The sequence below is a fragment of the Antechinus flavipes genome, chromosome 3 (assembly GCF_016432865.1).
Source record: "Antechinus flavipes isolate AdamAnt ecotype Samford, QLD, Australia chromosome 3, AdamAnt_v2, whole genome shotgun sequence".
Lineage (NCBI taxonomy): Eukaryota > Metazoa > Chordata > Mammalia > Dasyuromorphia > Dasyuridae > Antechinus > Antechinus flavipes.
This window is the reverse complement of record NC_067400.1, coordinates 67,587,174-67,606,976: the sequence shown is the minus strand read 5'-3', so window position 1 is coordinate 67,606,976 and position 19,803 is coordinate 67,587,174. Positions and strand designations below refer to the sequence as shown.

The window sequence follows — 19,803 nt, the reverse complement described above, 5'->3', positions numbered from 1 at the left end:
TCTTTGCAATTCTTTTCAAAAAAGCAGTATCCATGTTGGCACAAGAATGTTGCTATTGGCTAGTCTAGAATAATATTCTTTCATTTTTATCATATATTTTCCAGCAATTTTTTTTGCTCTCCTTGTCTATGATCATCTTTATATTGAAACCATTATCTATAGGTCCATTTCATTTGGAAGGATTCTATCAACTATTTCACATAATTCTTCACCTTTCAGATATTGGAACATGACAATTTAACCTTTCCAATAGGGGAAAGGAACAGGATTTGAATTCACATCTTCTGTCATCTAAGGCAGTGTTGTTTCCCCTACATCAGGCTGCCTCACAAATAAATAATGAAACCAATTATATAAACTTCTTTATTTTTCTGTGGAAAACCCAGGAAAACCCAGCTTCCATTGAGCTGAAATGTCTTACAGTTTTGTTTATACAATGTCAATATGTCCATGATTCAATCCCTCCAGTGATGTGTCAAGTCAGGAATCGTGGAACAACTAAAAGATCCCACAAGATTAGCAACAATTACATTCGACTTTTTTCCCACCATTCAATCACCATCATAGAATTCAAAAAGGGTCATCCTGAATTGGGAGTTGTTTTGCATTTTTGTCCATTTCAAGAGTCTACAACCAAAAAAAAAGTTTGTCACTTAGCAGTCAACTTTCCAAGCCTCTTCATGCTTTCCTAGGTTCATCCTTGAATAACAAAGTCCATTCCTGAGCCATTCTCAAAGGCTGCCCAATTATGTAGAATCTGTCAGTTTACACTCCTTGGACCTAGTTTTTAATGATCCTAAATCTTCTCTTTTTTGTGACACATTGAGTCACCAAAGAAACTTTTTTTGCGATAGTTTGAATTGAGTCTCCCTAAATACTATATTAGTCCTAATATAGGTCACACTTTACCCACATTTTACTTGTTTAAGATCTGATTAGTCTAAACACATATATTTAGTATATATTGCAGATTAATTGGCAAGAGAATTATAAAGACAAAATGAAATGATGTTAAAATGGATAAAAATCTTTATTTGAATTCAAAGAAATGTATAATTACTTTTCTCAGTGTTTAAATGTATTGTTTTGCTTTCAAAGAGATGACCTATCTGAATCTCTTTCCTCTTTTATAAAATGAAGGGATTGAAGATTAAATGACCTTCAAGTTCCCTTTCACTTCCAAGTCTGCAATTTTAAAAGGTCCTCTACAGGTTTGTCCAGTTCAACCAGTATTCTATAAACAAAGAACATGATAGCAATCTGAATAGTAGGTACCTAGAAACATATCATAGTGTGTCTTAAAACAAAATACAGGATGCAATGAATGTTCATAAGATCTGTTTTGCACAGTAAGAATGATATATAGTATATATTATGTAGCAGCACTTTGGAAAATTCTACAAATGGAGAAGTACTCCCAAGAGTTAACCATCCTGGAGATTACCACCTAGATATTTTTCTAGAATTATTTGTATTTTTATTTGCCCCAAGACCTCTTCCAACTCTGAAGATTTGTGATTTTGTAGAAGTTCCAGTTCTAAATGACTAATAGAGAAAAGTGTGAATTGAAATAACTTAACTCCATACAAATTCAATTTATTACACACAAAATGATAAAAAATTTTAAAAAAAATAGTTAACAGTCAATATTGAAGGGATTGGGGAAAGTCAGGACATTCATGTACTGTTGAAGGACTTGCATTTTGGTAGAGATGAAAATAGTTGGATCTCCAGAAGTTGGGTAATCTTAAAATATCAGTCATCTTGTGATTTGCAATTGCAGATGCAATATGAAAGAAAACTCCAAGAAACAATATGTAGAAGGAAAGAGTACCTTCCTGCCTCTCTACAAAATAGGCCCAAAGAGTATTCATTAGTAATTTCCTTTAAAATTCCCTAGTGCTCCCAGGGATCTAGGACTTGTACTATTAATATTTGTATAAATGATGTGAATTAAGGAATGCTGAGTAAGCATTCTTTAAATTGAATAAATTTTCAGATGACACATGTCTGGGAAAGGATAACGTACACACTGGGTAGCAGTCAGGATCCACCAAGACTCCAACAGGGGGTTCCATATCAGCTAAAAGGAAATTTAAGAATAGGGCCAGGTATTGGACCTATACTTTGGGATACAGGGAACTTCCAGGTAAGGAAACTTCCTCCACTAGCTTGCATCAGCATCTTCTTGGCAACTCAAAAAACTGCCTAGCATACTTTCAGTTTGAGTGATTTATCCAGGGTCAGAAAGCTAGATGTAATTGAAGAAGAATAAATATCACAAATATAAGATGGGAAAGAAATGGCTAGAGATAAAAACTATCTGAAGGATTTTGTGGATTGTGTAAGATCAATATGAATTAATCATGATGGCTGTCTTTAAGAACTTGAAGGTGTCAAAGGGAAAAATTAAACTGGTTCTTTTTGGCTGTAGAGAACTGTGTATTATACTAGATAGGATATGTGAGCCAGGAAGTGTTCAAATCACAACTTACTTCCTAGTTGTGTGAGCTTTAGTAAATCATTTAATTGTTTTCTGTCTCTTCGTCTTTAAAATAGAGATTTTGAATTTGATGATTTCTAAGATCCCATCGAACTCTCAATGTCTGCATCTAGAAATAATGGTTAGTGGTTATAAAAGGGAAAATTTCAGTTTATATTAAGTAGAAATTTCTTAACATTAGTTCTTCTAAAATAGAATGGGTTTTCTCAGGTAATCATAGGTTCATACTTTAGAAGTATTTTTTTTTGGGGGGGGAGGGGGAGGGTGAAGCAATTGGAGTTAAATGACTTGCCCAGAGTCACACAGCTAGTGAGTATTAAGTGCCTGAGGACAAATATGAACTCAGGTCCTCCTGACTTCAGGATTGGTTCTCTGTGCACTGGGCCATCTAGTTGCCCTGAGAAATTTACTTCAAGGAAAAGTTTAATGCTCACTTGTCAAGTATATTGTAGAAAGGTTTCTTTTCCATGTATGAATTAGACTCCATGACTTCCAAGGTCTCTTCCAACTCAGAATCTAAGATTTGCTCTTTTCTGCCTAGTTGTCAGTGACTTTATTTTTCAGTGTATTAACCCAGTGATATTTTGTATACTCATCACAGTCTAATAGAAGTCTAATAATCTTTATCCAAGAATTTAAAAGTTTACTTGTAGAATCTCAGGTGCCAAGGCAGTCTGCTGAAGTTGGAATAAAAGAGTAACATTTCTGGTATCCCCCCCAAACACATGCTGTTCAACTTATTCCCATCATAATTCACTCTCTAGATTACTCTACTTCACCTACTCCTTTGCCTAACTACTATCTCAGAATGAGCTTTCCAGACTGATGAATCTCTGGTTGAGATCACCATTTCTTAAAGGCATACTAGTCATGCCTTCACTCCCAGTTTAACTCTGCAGCTTCTTGTACCAGCCCTCCCCAACTGCCTTCTCCCTTTGTGACCATATTGTTCCCTAACTTTTGCAGCTCCCTTTTATGTTGTGTCTTCCCCTATCACAATATAAGTTCCTTAAAGTTGTGGATTATCTTGGGGTGTGTGTGTGTGTGTGTGTATACGTGTGTGTGCATATTATGCTCTTTTCCTATTTCCATGAGCTGTACAGTACCTGCACTAAATATTTAATGCTCTATTCTCTCTATCCAATACATACATACATCTATTCAGCTACTTCTTTTACCACTGCTAATAACTGACTAAACTGTGATGTTTGTCAGTTTAGTTGAAAGTACCAGGAGGCTTGCATATGTTAAGCCTGCCACAGACTAGAAATCATAGATAAAAGAGGAAAGATCTTGTTGTTAAAGTAATGATACCCAAAAAAGAAAAGAAAAAAGCATCAGTGAAATCATTTTTTTGAATACACAGAAAAGTACAAGGTAAAGTAGTAAAAGGATGTAGACAAACAGGGAAGTGCTGATATGACTGTTAGAATTCATATATATCATTTTTAAAATGTATGACTTGTGTCTTCATGCATAGATCTCTTTTCCCACTATTACGTATATAGTAAGATGCTGAAGTTTATTGTTCGCAATTATAATTAAAAAATAAAAAATACTTTTCATTAGCACCTTAAGAGTTTATAAGGCTATTTTTTCACAGTCACTGTATGATATAGACCATGTAAAAATAATCATCCCTATTTTCTAGATGAGGAACATCAGCCTGTTGCTTGGTCTGAAATCTATAATGCTCCCTTACAAAGACCAGCTCATTCCTTTAGTCATATGTCCTGCTGGTCTCTTGATGTTACTGTTGCCCAGCCATCCAAAGTTAGACCATTGTGCCTGTATCTTTTTATACTCCTTAGTAAAGATGAGGTCACTATTCAACAGCTGCTGATCCTGTCTGCTTTAAATACATGTGAGGTGTGCTGGAACTAGCTCTAATCAGCTTATAGTTTGCAAAAAAAAAAAAAAAATTACTGAATTTTCTTTGTGAGTGTTTAAAATCTGTAACAACTACAAATCAAGGCTGGAATTACTGAGAGGTTTTATTATCTAGGCTTAGAAAGTATTAATAAATTCGTTTAAACAACTTGAGTGTATGTGTGTGTATGTGCATGTGTGTGTAAGAGCTCCCATACAATTCCCACTACACAAACATCCAGAGATCCTGGTTATTAAACATTTACCTGTACGTTCTTTTTTTTGTACTATAAACATTTCTTGAGCTCAGCAGGAGTGCAGGAAAATGCTAAAGTGATGATGTCATCATCAGACTAGAAACCTAAGGACAAGAGTCTGATTGAGGATGATTTTGTGATGATGATGATGATGAAGATGATAATGATGATGACAATGAACAGTGATGACAACATCTGGCATTTACATAGTGACTTCAGGATTAAAAAATGCTTTTATATACATTATTTCATTTGAGCCTCAACATAGTCCTAATTGTTTGACCCAGCATCTTCTGTCATTACTAGAATCACTTTAGTGATACAGAAGTAAAAAAGGCACAAAACAAACAAACAAACAAATAAACAAGTACAAAAGTTCCTTTGTGTGGCTCTGGCTACATTCTTGTATTTCCAAGCATCCAGTAGGATAGGTCTTAGTATCAGTCAATCTTTAGATTATATATAAAGCTGAAAAAACACAAAGTCATGCTGTTCGCTTTTCTTTCCTCGACAGTGACGACATTTGGACCTTATTGAGCTACATGGGAACATCTGGCTTATGGAGCAGCTGCATCAGTATTGCCAATAAGCCTCTACTGAATTCCAGTTCTGGCCCTTGATTAATGATGGAAGCTTCCTTTGTGGAACTACTTTTTGTACAGTGGGGTGACTGGGAAGATGGTCTAGGGCATTGAAATTTATTAAGTACTTACTCTTGATGTTTCTCAGCAGGTAGAAATAATAGATAGCATGAATGATTGGTTAAAACATACATGACATATTTTCTTTCTTCTTTCCCAAACTCCAGGTGAGTTTCTCTTGAAAAGCTCTACTCTCCTTCCTAAAATGCACACACATATCCTTCTACTCCATAGTAGACTTGCAGTGTCCTAGACTCCCTATTCTGTCTTCCCTTCCTCTAGGTCACAAATGAATGTCTATTCCAATAGACTTGGAATGGAAAATGCCATCTGCATCCAGAGAGAGCTATGGAGACTGAATGTGGGTGAAAGCATACTATTTTCACCTTTTTCTGTTTGCTTGTTTTTTTCTTGTGGTTTTCCTCCCTGATTTTTCTTGTACAACATAACAAGTATGGAAATATATTTTGAAGAATTGTATATGTTTAACCTATATCCCCTTGGTGTAGGGGAGAAGTTTGGGGAGGGGGGGGGTGGGGGGTTGGAACACAAAATCTTATAAAAAATGAATAATGAAAACTATATATGTGTTTGGAAAAATAAAATACTATTGAGAAAAAACATATAAATTTGTCTGAAGAAGCTGATTTGAAATATTTTGTGCATTGGCCTTGTGTATATTTTATTTTGCTTGGTCCAGGTACAAAAATAATAGCAAGTTATGACTCTCTCTTTATTTCTGTATCTATATCTAAAAATTATGGAGTACAATGGAAAAGGAAAGGAGACTGATATATATTCTCTGCTGTTGTGTATTCCACAGAAATATCATGAAAATAAATGAGAGGTATATATAAAAATCCATTAGCATCTTGGAGAAAAAACAATTGTATAATTTAGCGTGTTTTTATAATCAGAGTGGCATTTCATTACCATAAGTAAAAGAATATTTACTTAAAAGCCTTATGTTTTCCATAAATGCAACCAATCTCATCTATTCAGAAAACAAGAAGACAGAAAGCAGAAAAGAGAAAATCAAGGACTGAAATAAAAACAATTTGCTTTTCAAAGTCTTTTTTTCCTTCCCCAAATAAGCAAGCCTATGTTGGAACAACACAGAGACATGATGAGAAAGTTGCCTTTAGAAATATATCTAAGTTGAGTTCTTAAAGAAGCAAATCTTCTATTTTGCTGCTTATTGAACCATGAATTATATTTAACTGATATATCATTTCAGTGGGTCATACAGCAATAGTTTCTTAATTTCTTCTATAAAATGTATTGAATTGACGAAAGAGAAAGCTAGAGTAAAAAAAAAAAATCAAGACACAATCTCTTGGAGAAACTAAATAGGCAGCATAGTTTAAACTGGGGTCAACTATGTGGAAGTTGAATTTAAAATAAAAAATTACAAGCACCACAGTTTTACACAGTAATCAGCTAATAAATCCCAGATACTTTTAAAACCTTTAAAATAAAATGCTCTTATTTAAAAGGGAGTCAATGTAAGGGGCTCACTTATCTAGGCAAAGTGGGCAATCAGATTTCAAGGCTCATTTCTCAGTTATCTAAGGAGCATTTTAAATGTTGGTGATTGAAAAGGATTTTTCAGATTGTATTATTGCATTGAGCATCCCTTCAAAACAAAAGACAGAACAAGGTCTCAGACACAGCCATGGCAGTTAGGCTGCAGGCTCCCCAGGTCAAGGGCAGCCCATGCAAGTAAACAAAAGTACTCTGCTTCTTCCTTAGGGGACAATCATTGTCTATTAAGCGTCACTGCTAAGAAAAAAATAAAAGAATATGAGCAACGCACAAAAAAGCAAAACAAAAGCTAACAATCTATTTCAATTGACAGATAGCAACAACGATTTATTAAGCACCTCTGATATGGTTTCTGCTAGACAAAAAACATACATATTTGCTTTCTTGGGGCTTACATTCTATTGGACATGAAACAAAATGATTAAATTTGCTTTTTAAAAAGGCTTTTCATTAGTTATCTTTCTGACTTTTATAGATAATGGGGAGAATGAGGTAATCTGATATCATTAAATTCAAAAAATTGTTCTCTCTGTATTCACATATAAGGAAGGCCCAGATTTTTCAACTCTCTAACAGTAAACTCAAGCTTTCTAGCAACCTAGTAATTGGGAAGGATAGAAGATCAGAGTTGGAAGGAACCTCAAAGTTAATGTATTCCTGCTCCTACCCAAAAAGTAATCCCCTTTATACACTCCCTAACTCTATTTGAGTATCTCCAGTGATGGGCCATTCACTCCTCTAAGCAGCACTTTTGGACTGACCTCACTTTGGAAACCTGTTTCCAAACCAGTATTTCTATACATCTCAATAACTGGCTCAACATTCTTTCTGCGTAAAAAAAGTAATGTTAACTAGTTATAGTCTTGAGGCACCATGAGGAATATTTTCTGAATGACCAAAGAAAAATTAAACCACATTAGGTTTAGATTTATTGTTGGGTTCAGCAGATTTTATTGTACACTATTTGAAAATAGTTCATCCTGCTATGGCTTAACCAGCAGCTTCCTATCAACTAAGATTCATTTACTTGGTCTATTGCCCATCCCCCACTAGACTGTGAGCTATCTGAGGGCAGAACCTAAGTCTTATTCATCTTTGTCTCTACCAGAGCCTAAAACTGTACTTTGCATATAGGATGCATTTATTTTTAATTCAGCAGAGTTTGAAGTTCTCCAAAGGAAGAACTGAGACTATGAGATCTCCCTGATGAGTTCAACACATAAAGTGAGTCCCCTAACTAAGGATTACAATCTTTAACATCTCCTAGAACAAGATCCATACTAGGGCTAGTTTTAGTTCTTTCTTAGAGCTGAGCAGGGTTCCACATCCTTCTGCACACAGATAAGTGAATTAATCACACCACAGATATTTTTCTAATTCTCTCCCTTCGTCTCCTTCCTACTTGTAATTCTCCAAAGAAAATCCATGGTACTTTGGCTGGTTGCCCTGATTCCCCAGGGAAAAATTCAAGTTCTGTTCCAGGTTCATCTCTTTAGGGACTTGGAAACGGAAGATAAGGTGATTCCTTATGGCCATCGGCCAAGTAGGTCAGTCCAGGTTTTTTGGGATAAATGAGGCTGGCCATTTTAAAAAACTCTTCTGCAGCATCAAGAATAATAAGACGATCCTGTTAAAGCAAAAATAGAGGCATGAGGCAGGGCTGTTTAGGGTAGTGGGGAAAGGCTCTCAAAGACACAAAGTCAAACTGCTTGATGGTGACACCATTTGTTACATAAACTGACACAAAGTGAAACGAGCAGAACCAAGAGAACATTGGACACAATGATGGTAACATTGTACAATGATCGACTCTGAATGGCTTAGCTATTCTCAGCAATACAATGATCCAAAACAATGTCAAAGGATTCATGATAAAAACTACTATATACCTCCAGAGTAAGAATTGATGGAGTCTGAAGGCAGATCAAAGCTTAAAAAAAAAAAAAAAATCATTATTTTTCATTTTGTTTGTTTGTGTCTTTCTTTATAGTGTGACTAATACAGACTTGCATGAATATGGTCCTGCATGACTACATATGTATAAACTTTTATCAAAATGCCTGCCTTCTTAAGGAAAGTAAGGGAAGGAGGGAAAGAGATAATTTGGAACTCAAAATTTTTTAAAATGAGTATTAAAAATTGTTTTTACATGTAATTGGGGAAAACTAAAATATTAATTAAACATTTATCTTTAATCAATCAATACATAATTAACACTTAAATTTTATATTTAATTTATTATAATTTAATATTACAATTATAATTAATTATTATTTTATTTAAAAAGCTATCATCTACAATGCATGAGCAACAAACCAATGAACTCTCTTCCAATTATCTGACCAATGAACCTCTATCTCCATAATCTCTCCATAAAACTAGGTCTTGCCCCATTTCACTTCTTAATTTTATTAAGTACTTTCCTTAGTTGATTATCTCCAAATTTATCCTGTATGTAGTTTATCCATACATTGGATGTCATTTTCCCTATTAAGCATTGAGTTCCTTCAGGAACATGTGCACATGTATGTACATATATCCCATTAGTACGTTCATAGTTAGTAGAATATCAGGGCTAGATGTGACCTAAGAGATCATTTAGCCCAAGTTCCTTTTTTTTTCCCCCCAAAGGAGAAAGCAGAAGTCTACTTTCCTATTTAAGTGTCTTTTCTTTTGTTAGTTCATTGCTGTATTGATAATGAATGAATTGATTATCAATCAGTGATAAGCAACCAGTAGTTATTAAACATATTAAATTTAATTTTTAATCAAAATATAAACTTATTAAATCTGATTATTAAAATGATGACAGTTGCTCACCTATATACACAGTGCTTCATGGTTCACAAACACAGTTTCCTCACAACTCTGGGAGGTAGTGCAAATATTATTAGTCTTCTTCCCATTTTACATATGAGAAAACTGAGGTCCAGGGAAATAAAGTGATTTGTCAAATATCAGCCTTGGAAAACCTCACAGATGAAATTCAAATCTAGATATCAAATTTGACAGGTTTGTCCTCTGAGGGCTCTGCCAGCTCTGAGCTTCTATGATTTAGTGGCCCCAAGACCATTACTGCCTGACTCCTAAATGCCCTGACTAATTCATAGGGTCCTTATGAATATCAAGGGAGGTGAATAATGAATGAAAAAAAATTCCCCATGACCTTAAAGCTTATATAAATGTTAACTCTCATTGTCATTATCTTTCATGAGTAGGATTTCTCACTTGTTGACTATATTGTAAAAATACTAATTATGAGATAGTGGAAGGAGTGTTGAATCTGGGAGCAAAACCTGGAGTCAAATCCCAGTTCTACCATTTAAAACTTGTGTCATCTTGGAAGTCACTTAGCATCTCCTCTGTTTCCTCATCTATAAGCCACCTGGAAAATAAGACCGGACTGATCTACTTTACAAACACATTCCCAGCATTTAGTTCTTCAGCCTCTACTTGTATATCTCCTGGGATGGGCAATTCATTACTTAGCAAAGCAGGATCTCTTCCAGATGAATTCTAGACCTGCTAATTGCCACCTGTGTAACCTTTATATTGCTGGGTTTCTGTTTCCTCATCTATAAAGTGAGGAGAGGTGGGTAAGGTGAAATGATTTTTAAAGTTATTTACTGCTTGAAAATTCTATGATCCTATGATGTGATGAAAAGTGTATTTAGAGACCTAGGTATTTGGAGATAGAAATTAATGCAAAAATCCTCAATGGAGTCACATATAGGAGACACAACAAGCAAACAAATACATGCAAACAAGCTGTATACAGGATAAACAGGAAAGTGTGTTTTAGTCAGGGAAGTCATAGGTCTATGATGCTGTGCTCTCTACAACCCCTTCCTAATTGTTCTAAAATTCCAAGACCTGTGGTCCATTGCTGATCTCCCTGTCCTATCAAATATCCTGTTATTTGCCCAATTACAATCTTATCAGAAATATCTCAGAATGTTTGTATAAGGGGCAAGAGGGAAACCCAGGGGACAAAAATCTATCTGCAATGAACTATTTTATAAGTTTATGGCCAACAAAAGGAGAACAAAAGTAGATTTATCTCTAAATCTAAGCTGAGGTGGAAGAATTGGTGGAAAGAGTTATAATCTCTCAACAAGTCTTGATTTAATATAAATATTAAGGCATATAGGCAAATACACATAGCCAAGACCAGAAATAAGGGAGGTGTTGGAGTCAACAGGCCTCCAAGCCTGACTCTAAAGACAAAAATTTAAACTTAGTCAACCTAATCATTATTATGTCCATCACCTTTTCTCCATCTGTTGACTATCAGATTTCCAAAGAAATGTGTGCTTGGATTCCACTGGCACATGTCACTTTGAATTGAATCTAAAAATATTATTGGATCTAAAAAATATCAAAATCCTTTTTTTCATGTGCTAAGCAGAGAGTTTGTGGTAATATTAAGTTAAGAAAGAGAAGTCATCCACTTACCACCACAAAGAGGTACCTCTCTGAGAGCTCCCAATTTGTTGGAAAAATATTTGTCTCTTCAGCAAGTTTTAACAATATCTCTCGTGCTTTCCTCGTATTTTGAGAGTCACTGATGGTGCTGAGTTTAGTCACTGATAACAAGGAATCTGCTTCCTTCTGAAAGCCTAGAACAGAAAAATTCCCCATTATAAAGCAGTGATTTGACTAGGAAATTATTTCTTTGCAGGGAAATGACTGTTTTCACTAGAATGTGTTGGCAAAGATGGTGAAATCTGTCTTTAGTGCCTCCCTCTCCCAGTTTCTTTCAGCCTCTCTTTCATAATCCTGGGTATTCATTTTCCCATTCCTTCCTCTATGCTTTTTTCTGGGCACCCAAAGCCACAAATGAAAAAGTCTACCCAACTCAGCCTGCCCTCTAAAACTGTGAACTACCCTGCCCTCTAAAACTGTGAACTCTTCTTCCTTCTAGCCTCCTCCCAAATCAAGCTCCCACATACTGCAGTGGAAAGAAGTACTAGACCTGGACTTAGGAAACCTAAGTTTAGACCTCAGTTGTACTACTCATTAGCTGTGTGTGACTCTGATAAAGGATTTAAAACTTAGTTTTAATTCTTAGCTTCTTCTTTTGTAAAAGGCAGAAAACAGAGTAGTGGCTGCTTCACCAGCGAGAGAACTGTATAAATGTGAACTATTGTTATCATTCCCTAACAACCTAATTAAAATAATTCATGCTAAAGTATGAGTTGTATGGTTCTCCAGAAGAGTGTTCACATTTTAAAACAGGAGTTCTAATATGTATCTCTAATTAATAAGGCAGGCAGAACCCCAAGACCAAAAAAATATAGTAGAATCACTCAACTCTATGATGGTAAAAGATTGTAATCCATGGTCTAGCATTTTTCTGCTTCCAGAAAGGAAGACTTGTCCCTTTGAAATTTCATAAATCAAGAGTTAGAAGGAACTCTGGAAGCCATCAGGATACAACCCCCTAATTTTACAGATGAGAAAACTGGGACAGATGTTATATAATTTTTCCCAGGGTCACAAAGTCAATAAGAGTCTGAGGCTGGATTTAAATTGCTGACTCCAAACCCAATGCTCTATCCGCAATTGATTGGGATAAAATTATTTATGCTATTAAGCATTTACCTCCTAGGATTATTGTGAGGTTAAAATAAACAATTTATGTTAAAAAATATAAAATAAAAGTGGTTTTGGAAACTTGAAAGCAATATATAAACACCATAATTATTACTATCATTATTAACAAATACATCATTTAAGGTACCAAGAATTTTTGTTCCTATTTGATAGTCATGGAAGGTGATAAAGTTAGCAAGGTTTGCAAAGTACCTTCTGTGTTATTTCATTTGATTCTCCCAACAACTCTGAAAAGTAGATGCTATTATCATCCCCATCTTACAGATGAGAAAACTGAGGCTCAGAGGTTAGATTTCTTGTCCAAGTCCATGCAGCTAATAAATGTCTGAGCAGGATTTCAACTCATGCCTTCCTTACTGTCAGTCCAGCAGTCTCACCCACTATGCATGCTAACAACCTTAATGGAATAAAAATATGGAACCTAACAACCAACGAGTATATATATATATATATATATAATTGAGACATGATGAATTATAAGATAATGGGAACAATATGACTTTAAGAGAGAAAGAAGTGAGTAAATAATCCATACAGAGTAATCATGCTGTTACTGGGACATTTTTAACCAAAACAAAAAATAAATCAAAAAAAAAAAAAAAATCAAAGAAAGGTAGAGGAAAATGTTTTTCTATTATCTGAACACCTTTGTGTTCAGATAATAGAATGTATGCACATTCTGTTATAATAATATATAATAATGGGGGGGAGGGGAGGAGGAGAACATGCACAGTAGGAAAAAAAATCCTGGTTAAATAATCATAGCTCCTCATAGTAAGACTTTACCTAAATCTTCCAAAATGCGTTTCCATCTGTTTCTCACTTCTCTTCGAGTTCTCCGTAAAGTGTAGATATCGTAGTTGAGTTTTTGCCATTCCTGTAGGATAATCATAAAATAAAACGTCATCTTATATTTCCCAGAGCATCCCTTCTCCTTGCTTGTAACTTGTACGCCAAATATCTCTTCCTTGTTCTATAAAAACCAACTGCCATAGGTTGAAGCACATTATTAACAAACCCTATTAAGGCAGAGCCTTGGTCAGCATTGATGAGGAATCATCCAAAAGGCTGCCCTATCTTCCCACTGCAGGGGAAATGGAAAGCTTATACATTGAGTTAGAAACTCCCCTCATTAGATTATTTCCTACTTGAGGAATTTGTATAGTAGCAAATGAGATTTATAAAACCTAAAATTCCCAGATAGGGAAAAGGTAGGCTCAATGTCTAGGAGATTTGATGCCAACTTTAAGCTAATAAGGGGAAAGAACATTAAACCTATGATCCTATGCAATCTGGCCTGCAAGCAAAGTCCTCCCACCTTTGTAGGAATCAAATAGAACTTATGTTCCCCTGGTGTAGCATTTAAGAACCCTGGATCATGCCCTCAGTTCCATGCAGAGACAATAGGGTAGAACTTTAGTGGTAGGTACCTCATGATAAGAGCAGATCTAAAAATCAAACCCAGCTCCTACCTGAATTAACTCTGACTTTCTTGACAAACTCAAGCATTCAACAAGGATCCAGAATTGCCCAATTCTGCAGGCTTCCTGTTCAGAGTTTTATGTAGGAAGCCACCTTGTAGGTCATAATTTTGAAATCTGAATCCTTCCACTCTCTTCAAAGGGAACTTGAGAACTAAGTACTTTTTAAAAGGCCTGTTACTGGAATGTGTTTTTGCAAGGCCCCTAAAGGAGTCACATTATAAGTGGTTATTTTCATACCTCCCTGGTTTCCTAGAGCTTAACAGAACAAGGATGTTGGCAGTGTGTATTCACCATAAAACTCTATTCCAGTGGTTCTGCCTAAAAGGACATACTTCTAACGATCTATTTAAGGGGCAAATCTCATGACAACTTGGCTCCTCCAATTTCATGGAAAACTCCTTTCAATGAAGATCTTTGTTCTTCAAGCTAGTTTACTATTTCAAGGCTGACCTTGCTCCTTGCTTATAGATTTTTGTGGCTAATTCAGATAGGCTTAGACTGGGACAAGGAGTGACAAAGAGGGATCCCTGAATGTTTTATCATAACACATGTGCTGATTAGCATTTGTGGCCCCAACTTTGGTATTAGAATGTATAGGGAAGAATTGACAATGAATACAAATTCTTGTACTGCTATAATGTCCTAGAAAAAATACTGGCTTTGGACCACAGAAATAAATAAGTGTGCCAATATATTATTTATTCAATTACCAGAAAAAAAATAAGTTATCTTTAGCCCCCATGCAATAGTACACATTATGAGAAATATAAAATAGGAAGATAGTGACCTGTCCCAGACTTATTCATATTAAATTCCATCAAATTTTCTGAGATGAATCAGATAACAATGAGTATTATTATTATTGTCATCATTGTCTTCATGAAACACCTAAAGTTTTCAAAATGCTACATGTGTATTCATAAATGTCTATTTTCACATGCATATAAGTATATTATTTGACCCTTACAATTATGTGAGGCAGACATTATAGATGGTTTTAGTTTTACTTTAAAGATGAAGAAATTGGAGTCTGAACATGTAAAATACATTTATTACTTAACCCTGGGCAGTCACTTCATTTGTAAATGCCCTAGCGTTACTTGGTATTTTACATTGCCAGTCTCTCCTAATTCCCAGGGCGTGAGAGAATCCTCTGGCCACAGAACTTTGCAGTGTCAACTAACTTTACCTGGCTCTCCTCCTCTGAGGCATTCAGAGATCTCTCGTAGTTTAATAATCGATAGCGCACTCAAGAACAGCCATGTACAAACTTAAAGTTTACTCACATAGAGTCTATGTACAAACATAAAGTCTACTCCTGTTATCTCCCAAATGAACACTTGGTCTACGAGAGACCCACATGTTCACTATCAAGCTCCTTACCTCTCTTGGCTATCCATCCACGTGGCTCAGCTACCCCAGGATAAAGATAGCAACCTCCTGCTGCGGTGGCTTATAAAGGGTCTATGAGGTCACACACACAGCCAATCAGAGAGGGAGCCGTCTCCCACTATGTAGCTATCTCAATATGGCCAGGATCCCATCCATGGGGCAGTCCCTAGCCACAGAAATTACTTCCAGGCCACTCAAACCTCCAGTTTGCACTGTGTTGACTTATTTAAAGGACCTTTACAGGAACAGTTTTCAGAAAGTCTAAAAGTCTTAAAGGTTTAAAAAAGCCTTTAAAAAGTTATTTTTTTTTAATTTAATAACAACTTATGATTTAAATTTCAACAATTTCCAAGTCAAAAAGATGGAGGATTAGACATTTTCTCTGACCCTGAAAACATCTTAAGCTTCTTCAAAAATAGAAATTAAATGTAAGCGATAAAGCAATTTCCCCTGTCTAGAACACCCAGAAACCAAATGAGATAACTATTCAATGAGCTAATAATAGAAAAAACTACTCTTTAATTCCTAGTGTAATTATCCAGCAGCCTCGCCCCCACTGCCCACCATGCATATAAACCAATCCACAGGTTTGCCATAGAAATGAATTCTGACCCCCAAACTTCATGCTGAGGGAAAACAAAAGGTAATGCTTGTTCTGGCTGGAACTACAGTTGGCATCATAACTATATCAGAGCTCAGCCAGAGAACTAAGAAACATGGGGCAGAATGTCAGCAAGGTTGGCACTCCACTAAGCTTGAGGGAAAGAGCCCAACATCCAGTCAGTGCCACTTGGGAACTCAGACTCATGAAACATGAGTTCCCTGTTGTGGTAAAGATTTATTTAGTTTTGAGTTCCCAGAGAAATCATCAAAGGGGAAAGAGTAAAAAACTGAGCAAAGGGGAAAAACTTAAATTATTATTAACAACAGAGGGTAATAAGCCTCTAATCAAATAAACATAGACAAATATAAATAAATATTATAAGACAAATAAATGAAAGCAACAACTGATGAGAGAGATGAAGATACATTCCCAAAAGACCATGGAACCACAATAAGATATTCTAGAATGATAGAAAAGAAAAATAAGAATTCTAAACACAAAAAACAGTGCCTGGCATATAGTAAGTACTTAAGAAATGCTGATTGAATGATTGAATTTATGGTCTGTATAGCAGAAATAATTGGCAGAATAGAAAAACTTGAATTCAAGGTGGCTAACCTCAAAGAAAATAATTGATTGGTAATGCAAATATACAGAAACAACAAACAACCTGGAAGAAATTAAGCAAAAAGCAATGTTCAAAGAAAACAATCCCTATACAAGCAAAACACTGACTTCAAAAGCAAGATGCATGGACAACTTAAAAGATTATAGGTTTCTCAAAAGAACATGAAAAGCAAAAAAGGGTAAAGATCATAAGGCAAGGAAAAATGTTTTTAAAATCACTTGGAATTTCTGAACATGGAATACAAAGTGCCAAGTAAAGTAATCCACAGTTTGTCTACAGGGAAAAAAAATGTATACTACAAAATTCTAAGACACAATCATTTGTTAATTATATAAAATAATTCTGTAGGCAACCAGAAGGAAATATAAAGGAAATTATTAAAATTATTCTGCACTCATTACAAACCATAGGAGGGAAAAGGAAAATGGAATACAAATAGCAAATAAGCTCAAGATGCAACCCAAAATGACATACCTGAAAACCTGAGCCTAAACAATGAAAGAAATGCTTTTAAAGCATTCCTATTATGGGACAAAACTATCCCCTTATCTTCTGTAGAAATTGGTATTTCTAAACATGAGACACAAAAATGGTACCAAAAGCAAGAACTGTAAGACAGAAAACTCAAAATGGCTATCTTAGAAGTTTTAATTCCATGAGAAATATAGAGGACTAAAGAAAGAATCAAGAAGTATAAGTTCCATGAATCAAAGAGTAAAAAGTCTAAAAAAGACAAAAAGAAAAGAAAAATAATGAAGGAGAAAATTCCCTTTTTAGAAAAAAAAATGGCACAGAAAATGAAAATTTTAAACTTAAAAATAAAAATGAGAAAAGGAAGGGATTTCCTTAACTACTTAACAGAAAAGATAAAAAGGTTTAGATTATTAGATAAAAGTGCCAAAATTCTGGAACCAGGAAAAGGAATAACAAATGGAGGGAGAAGGCTTTGAGAATAAGAAAAAAAGAGTTGTTAGAAACATGTCTATGTTAATGTATATTAAACTAAAATAACTAGAAACGTGTCTTTACAGAAGGGGGTAAATCATTAGAGAAATGGAGGAAAATCCAAACCTCTCACAAGTTTAAATGTGAATGGATGCCAATAGAATTTTAAAAATGATCACACAATCCATTGCTTAGAAGAAACACAGCTAAAAACCAAAGACTAAATAAAAAAAGACAGAATAAAATTTAATGTGTATAACAAAATTTACTATACCATCAAGTGAATTTTAAAAATCAGGAATTGCAATTGTGTTTATCATACAAAACAAAAACAAACATTCACAACATAAAAAAGATAATAAAGGGGCAACATTTTGCCAAAAAGAGCAATAGGCAATAAAATGATATCAATATTAAATTTACAAAGAAAAATTAATTGAATTATAAAAAGACATAAACATGTAGTTCTCCATCTTGCCTTCTTTCCCTAAGAAACTTATCATTAAGAAATCTCACTCTCCTGAAGCAAGACTGAATCAATCTTGGTACTATTCATATTAGTATCGTCTGGTCCTCTGATTTAACTCAGTGACTAGAAGACAAGGATAGGGATTTCAGGGCCTCCATTTAAGAAAGGGGCCCAACACAGTCTTCTCATTTCCCACCAGCTACTCTGCTTTTGGACTTTTTTAGATTTCTTCATAATGCTCCCACTCCTGGTGTTTTCTCCCTGTTGTCCTCTCTCCCTCCTTTCCCTTACCAATCCTTCCACTTTTCACCTTCTTTTTTATGTGATGTTCCCCCATTAGACTGTAAACTCTTTGAAGGCAAAGACTGCCTCTATTTTTAAAAATAAAGGATTTGAGCTGTAAGGGACCATTGAGGTCAAAGTCTAAGCCCTTTCAGGTTACTGATGAAGAAAATGAGACTCAGAGACGTGCCCAAGACCGCATAGACCCAGAAATAGGATTCAAGTACAAGCCATCTAATTCAGTGCTCTCTCTCCTAAAGATAAAATACAACCCACAAAGAAGCAGTAATTCCATATTAAATTCCCAGCTCTGCAGTTCTGCCTAATTAGTCAATTATTAATAGTCAAATAGTCAAAAATCAATAGTAAAGTCATAGCCCAAACTAGAAAAATACTCAGGAATATGCTAATAACTGTTAAACAATCAGATCTCTGAAATATATCTATGATACCCTTTTAAATTTAATGTGCAAAATTAACATTTTCTTCATCACTTTCTTAAGTCTAGACAATCAACAAACCAAGCCCTGATTTTGTATTGTTTGGTTGATTTCGTAGGTGTAAATGTACAAACTGAAAATTTAACCCATCAATAACTGAAATGAATAAGCTATCAAATAACTGAAAATTTAGCATAACCTCTCAAGAATTCTTATGAGCTAACTCTAGCTCATCTCAGAAGATATTTTCAGATTCAAAGAAAGTGAGCATAAAATTTATATATCTCCAGACTCTACTTAATGTTCTTAGCATGCATGGCCACTAAGCATATCGACTCTTGGATTCTCCATGGCTATTGGCTGTACTCACTCATTTTGCCAAACTGTTGACTTGGTTTTCATCTATTATTATTAATCAGCTTAAGAGCAGAAGATAGCACATTACAATTGTTTTAAATTAAAAGGTCATTGATCAAATGTTGGCCTGGCATCATAGAAAGTGTAACCTATTTTTTTAAATGTCCTTCTTTGTCATGCACCATAGAAACAAAATGAAGGTAAACATGACTTTTTCATTACTTGTTTAAATAGTGCCATATCAATTCAAACTTGTACTAAAGGAAGCAGTTAAAATGTTGTAAACTCTTTTGAATTTTTTAGAACTTCAAAAATTAGTGATTAGTTAATCTAGAATATGGACTACTCAGGGACCTTAAATTTGGGCTTTTAAAAACATATTTTTAAAACTTTTTCATTATAATTAGTTCTCTTTGTTATCCCATGTATGTTATTTTATTTGTTTATGAATATTATTCCAAAAGGGGGTTAATAAGCTTAACAGACTGCCAAAGGGGTTCATTATACAAAAAAGCTAAGAACCTCTGATCTAGAAAAATGTTGCCTTAACACAAGGACTTATTTCTTTAACATTTTTAAAAAACACCAGCAGGTTCCAATATGAAGGTCATAAATTAATAGGATTATTAGATAACGAGTTAGAATGGAATTTGGATGCCATCTGGTCTAAACAAATTTTTTATAGATCAGGAAAAGTCCATAAAGTTGTGCAATTATAACTCAGGATCATACAACTAAACACAAGTGTAAGGACCTGAACCAGTTCTTTGC

General features: G+C 34.8%; 1 protein-coding gene across 2 annotated transcripts in view; it reads right to left on the bottom strand.

Moving 5' to 3' along the window:
* The window catches only part of MREG (melanoregulin), a 102,905-nt gene that overhangs the window by 28,192 nt on the left and 54,910 nt on the right, over window positions 1–19,803 (bottom strand). The window contains exons 3-5 of one of the 2 annotated variants that reach the window (XM_051983593.1): window positions 13,218–13,308; window positions 11,271–11,434; window positions 7,112–8,442 (exon numbers count right to left, since the gene is read on the bottom strand). In XM_051983593.1, the coding sequence (XP_051839553.1) occupies window positions 8,308–8,442; window positions 11,271–11,434; window positions 13,218–13,308 (390 nt within the window). In that variant the 3' untranslated portion in view covers window positions 7,112–8,307. Of the gene's footprint in view, window positions 1–7,111; window positions 8,443–11,270; window positions 11,435–13,217; window positions 13,309–19,803 lie in introns of those variants that run through there. The other variant, XM_051983594.1, reaches the window with a different exon arrangement.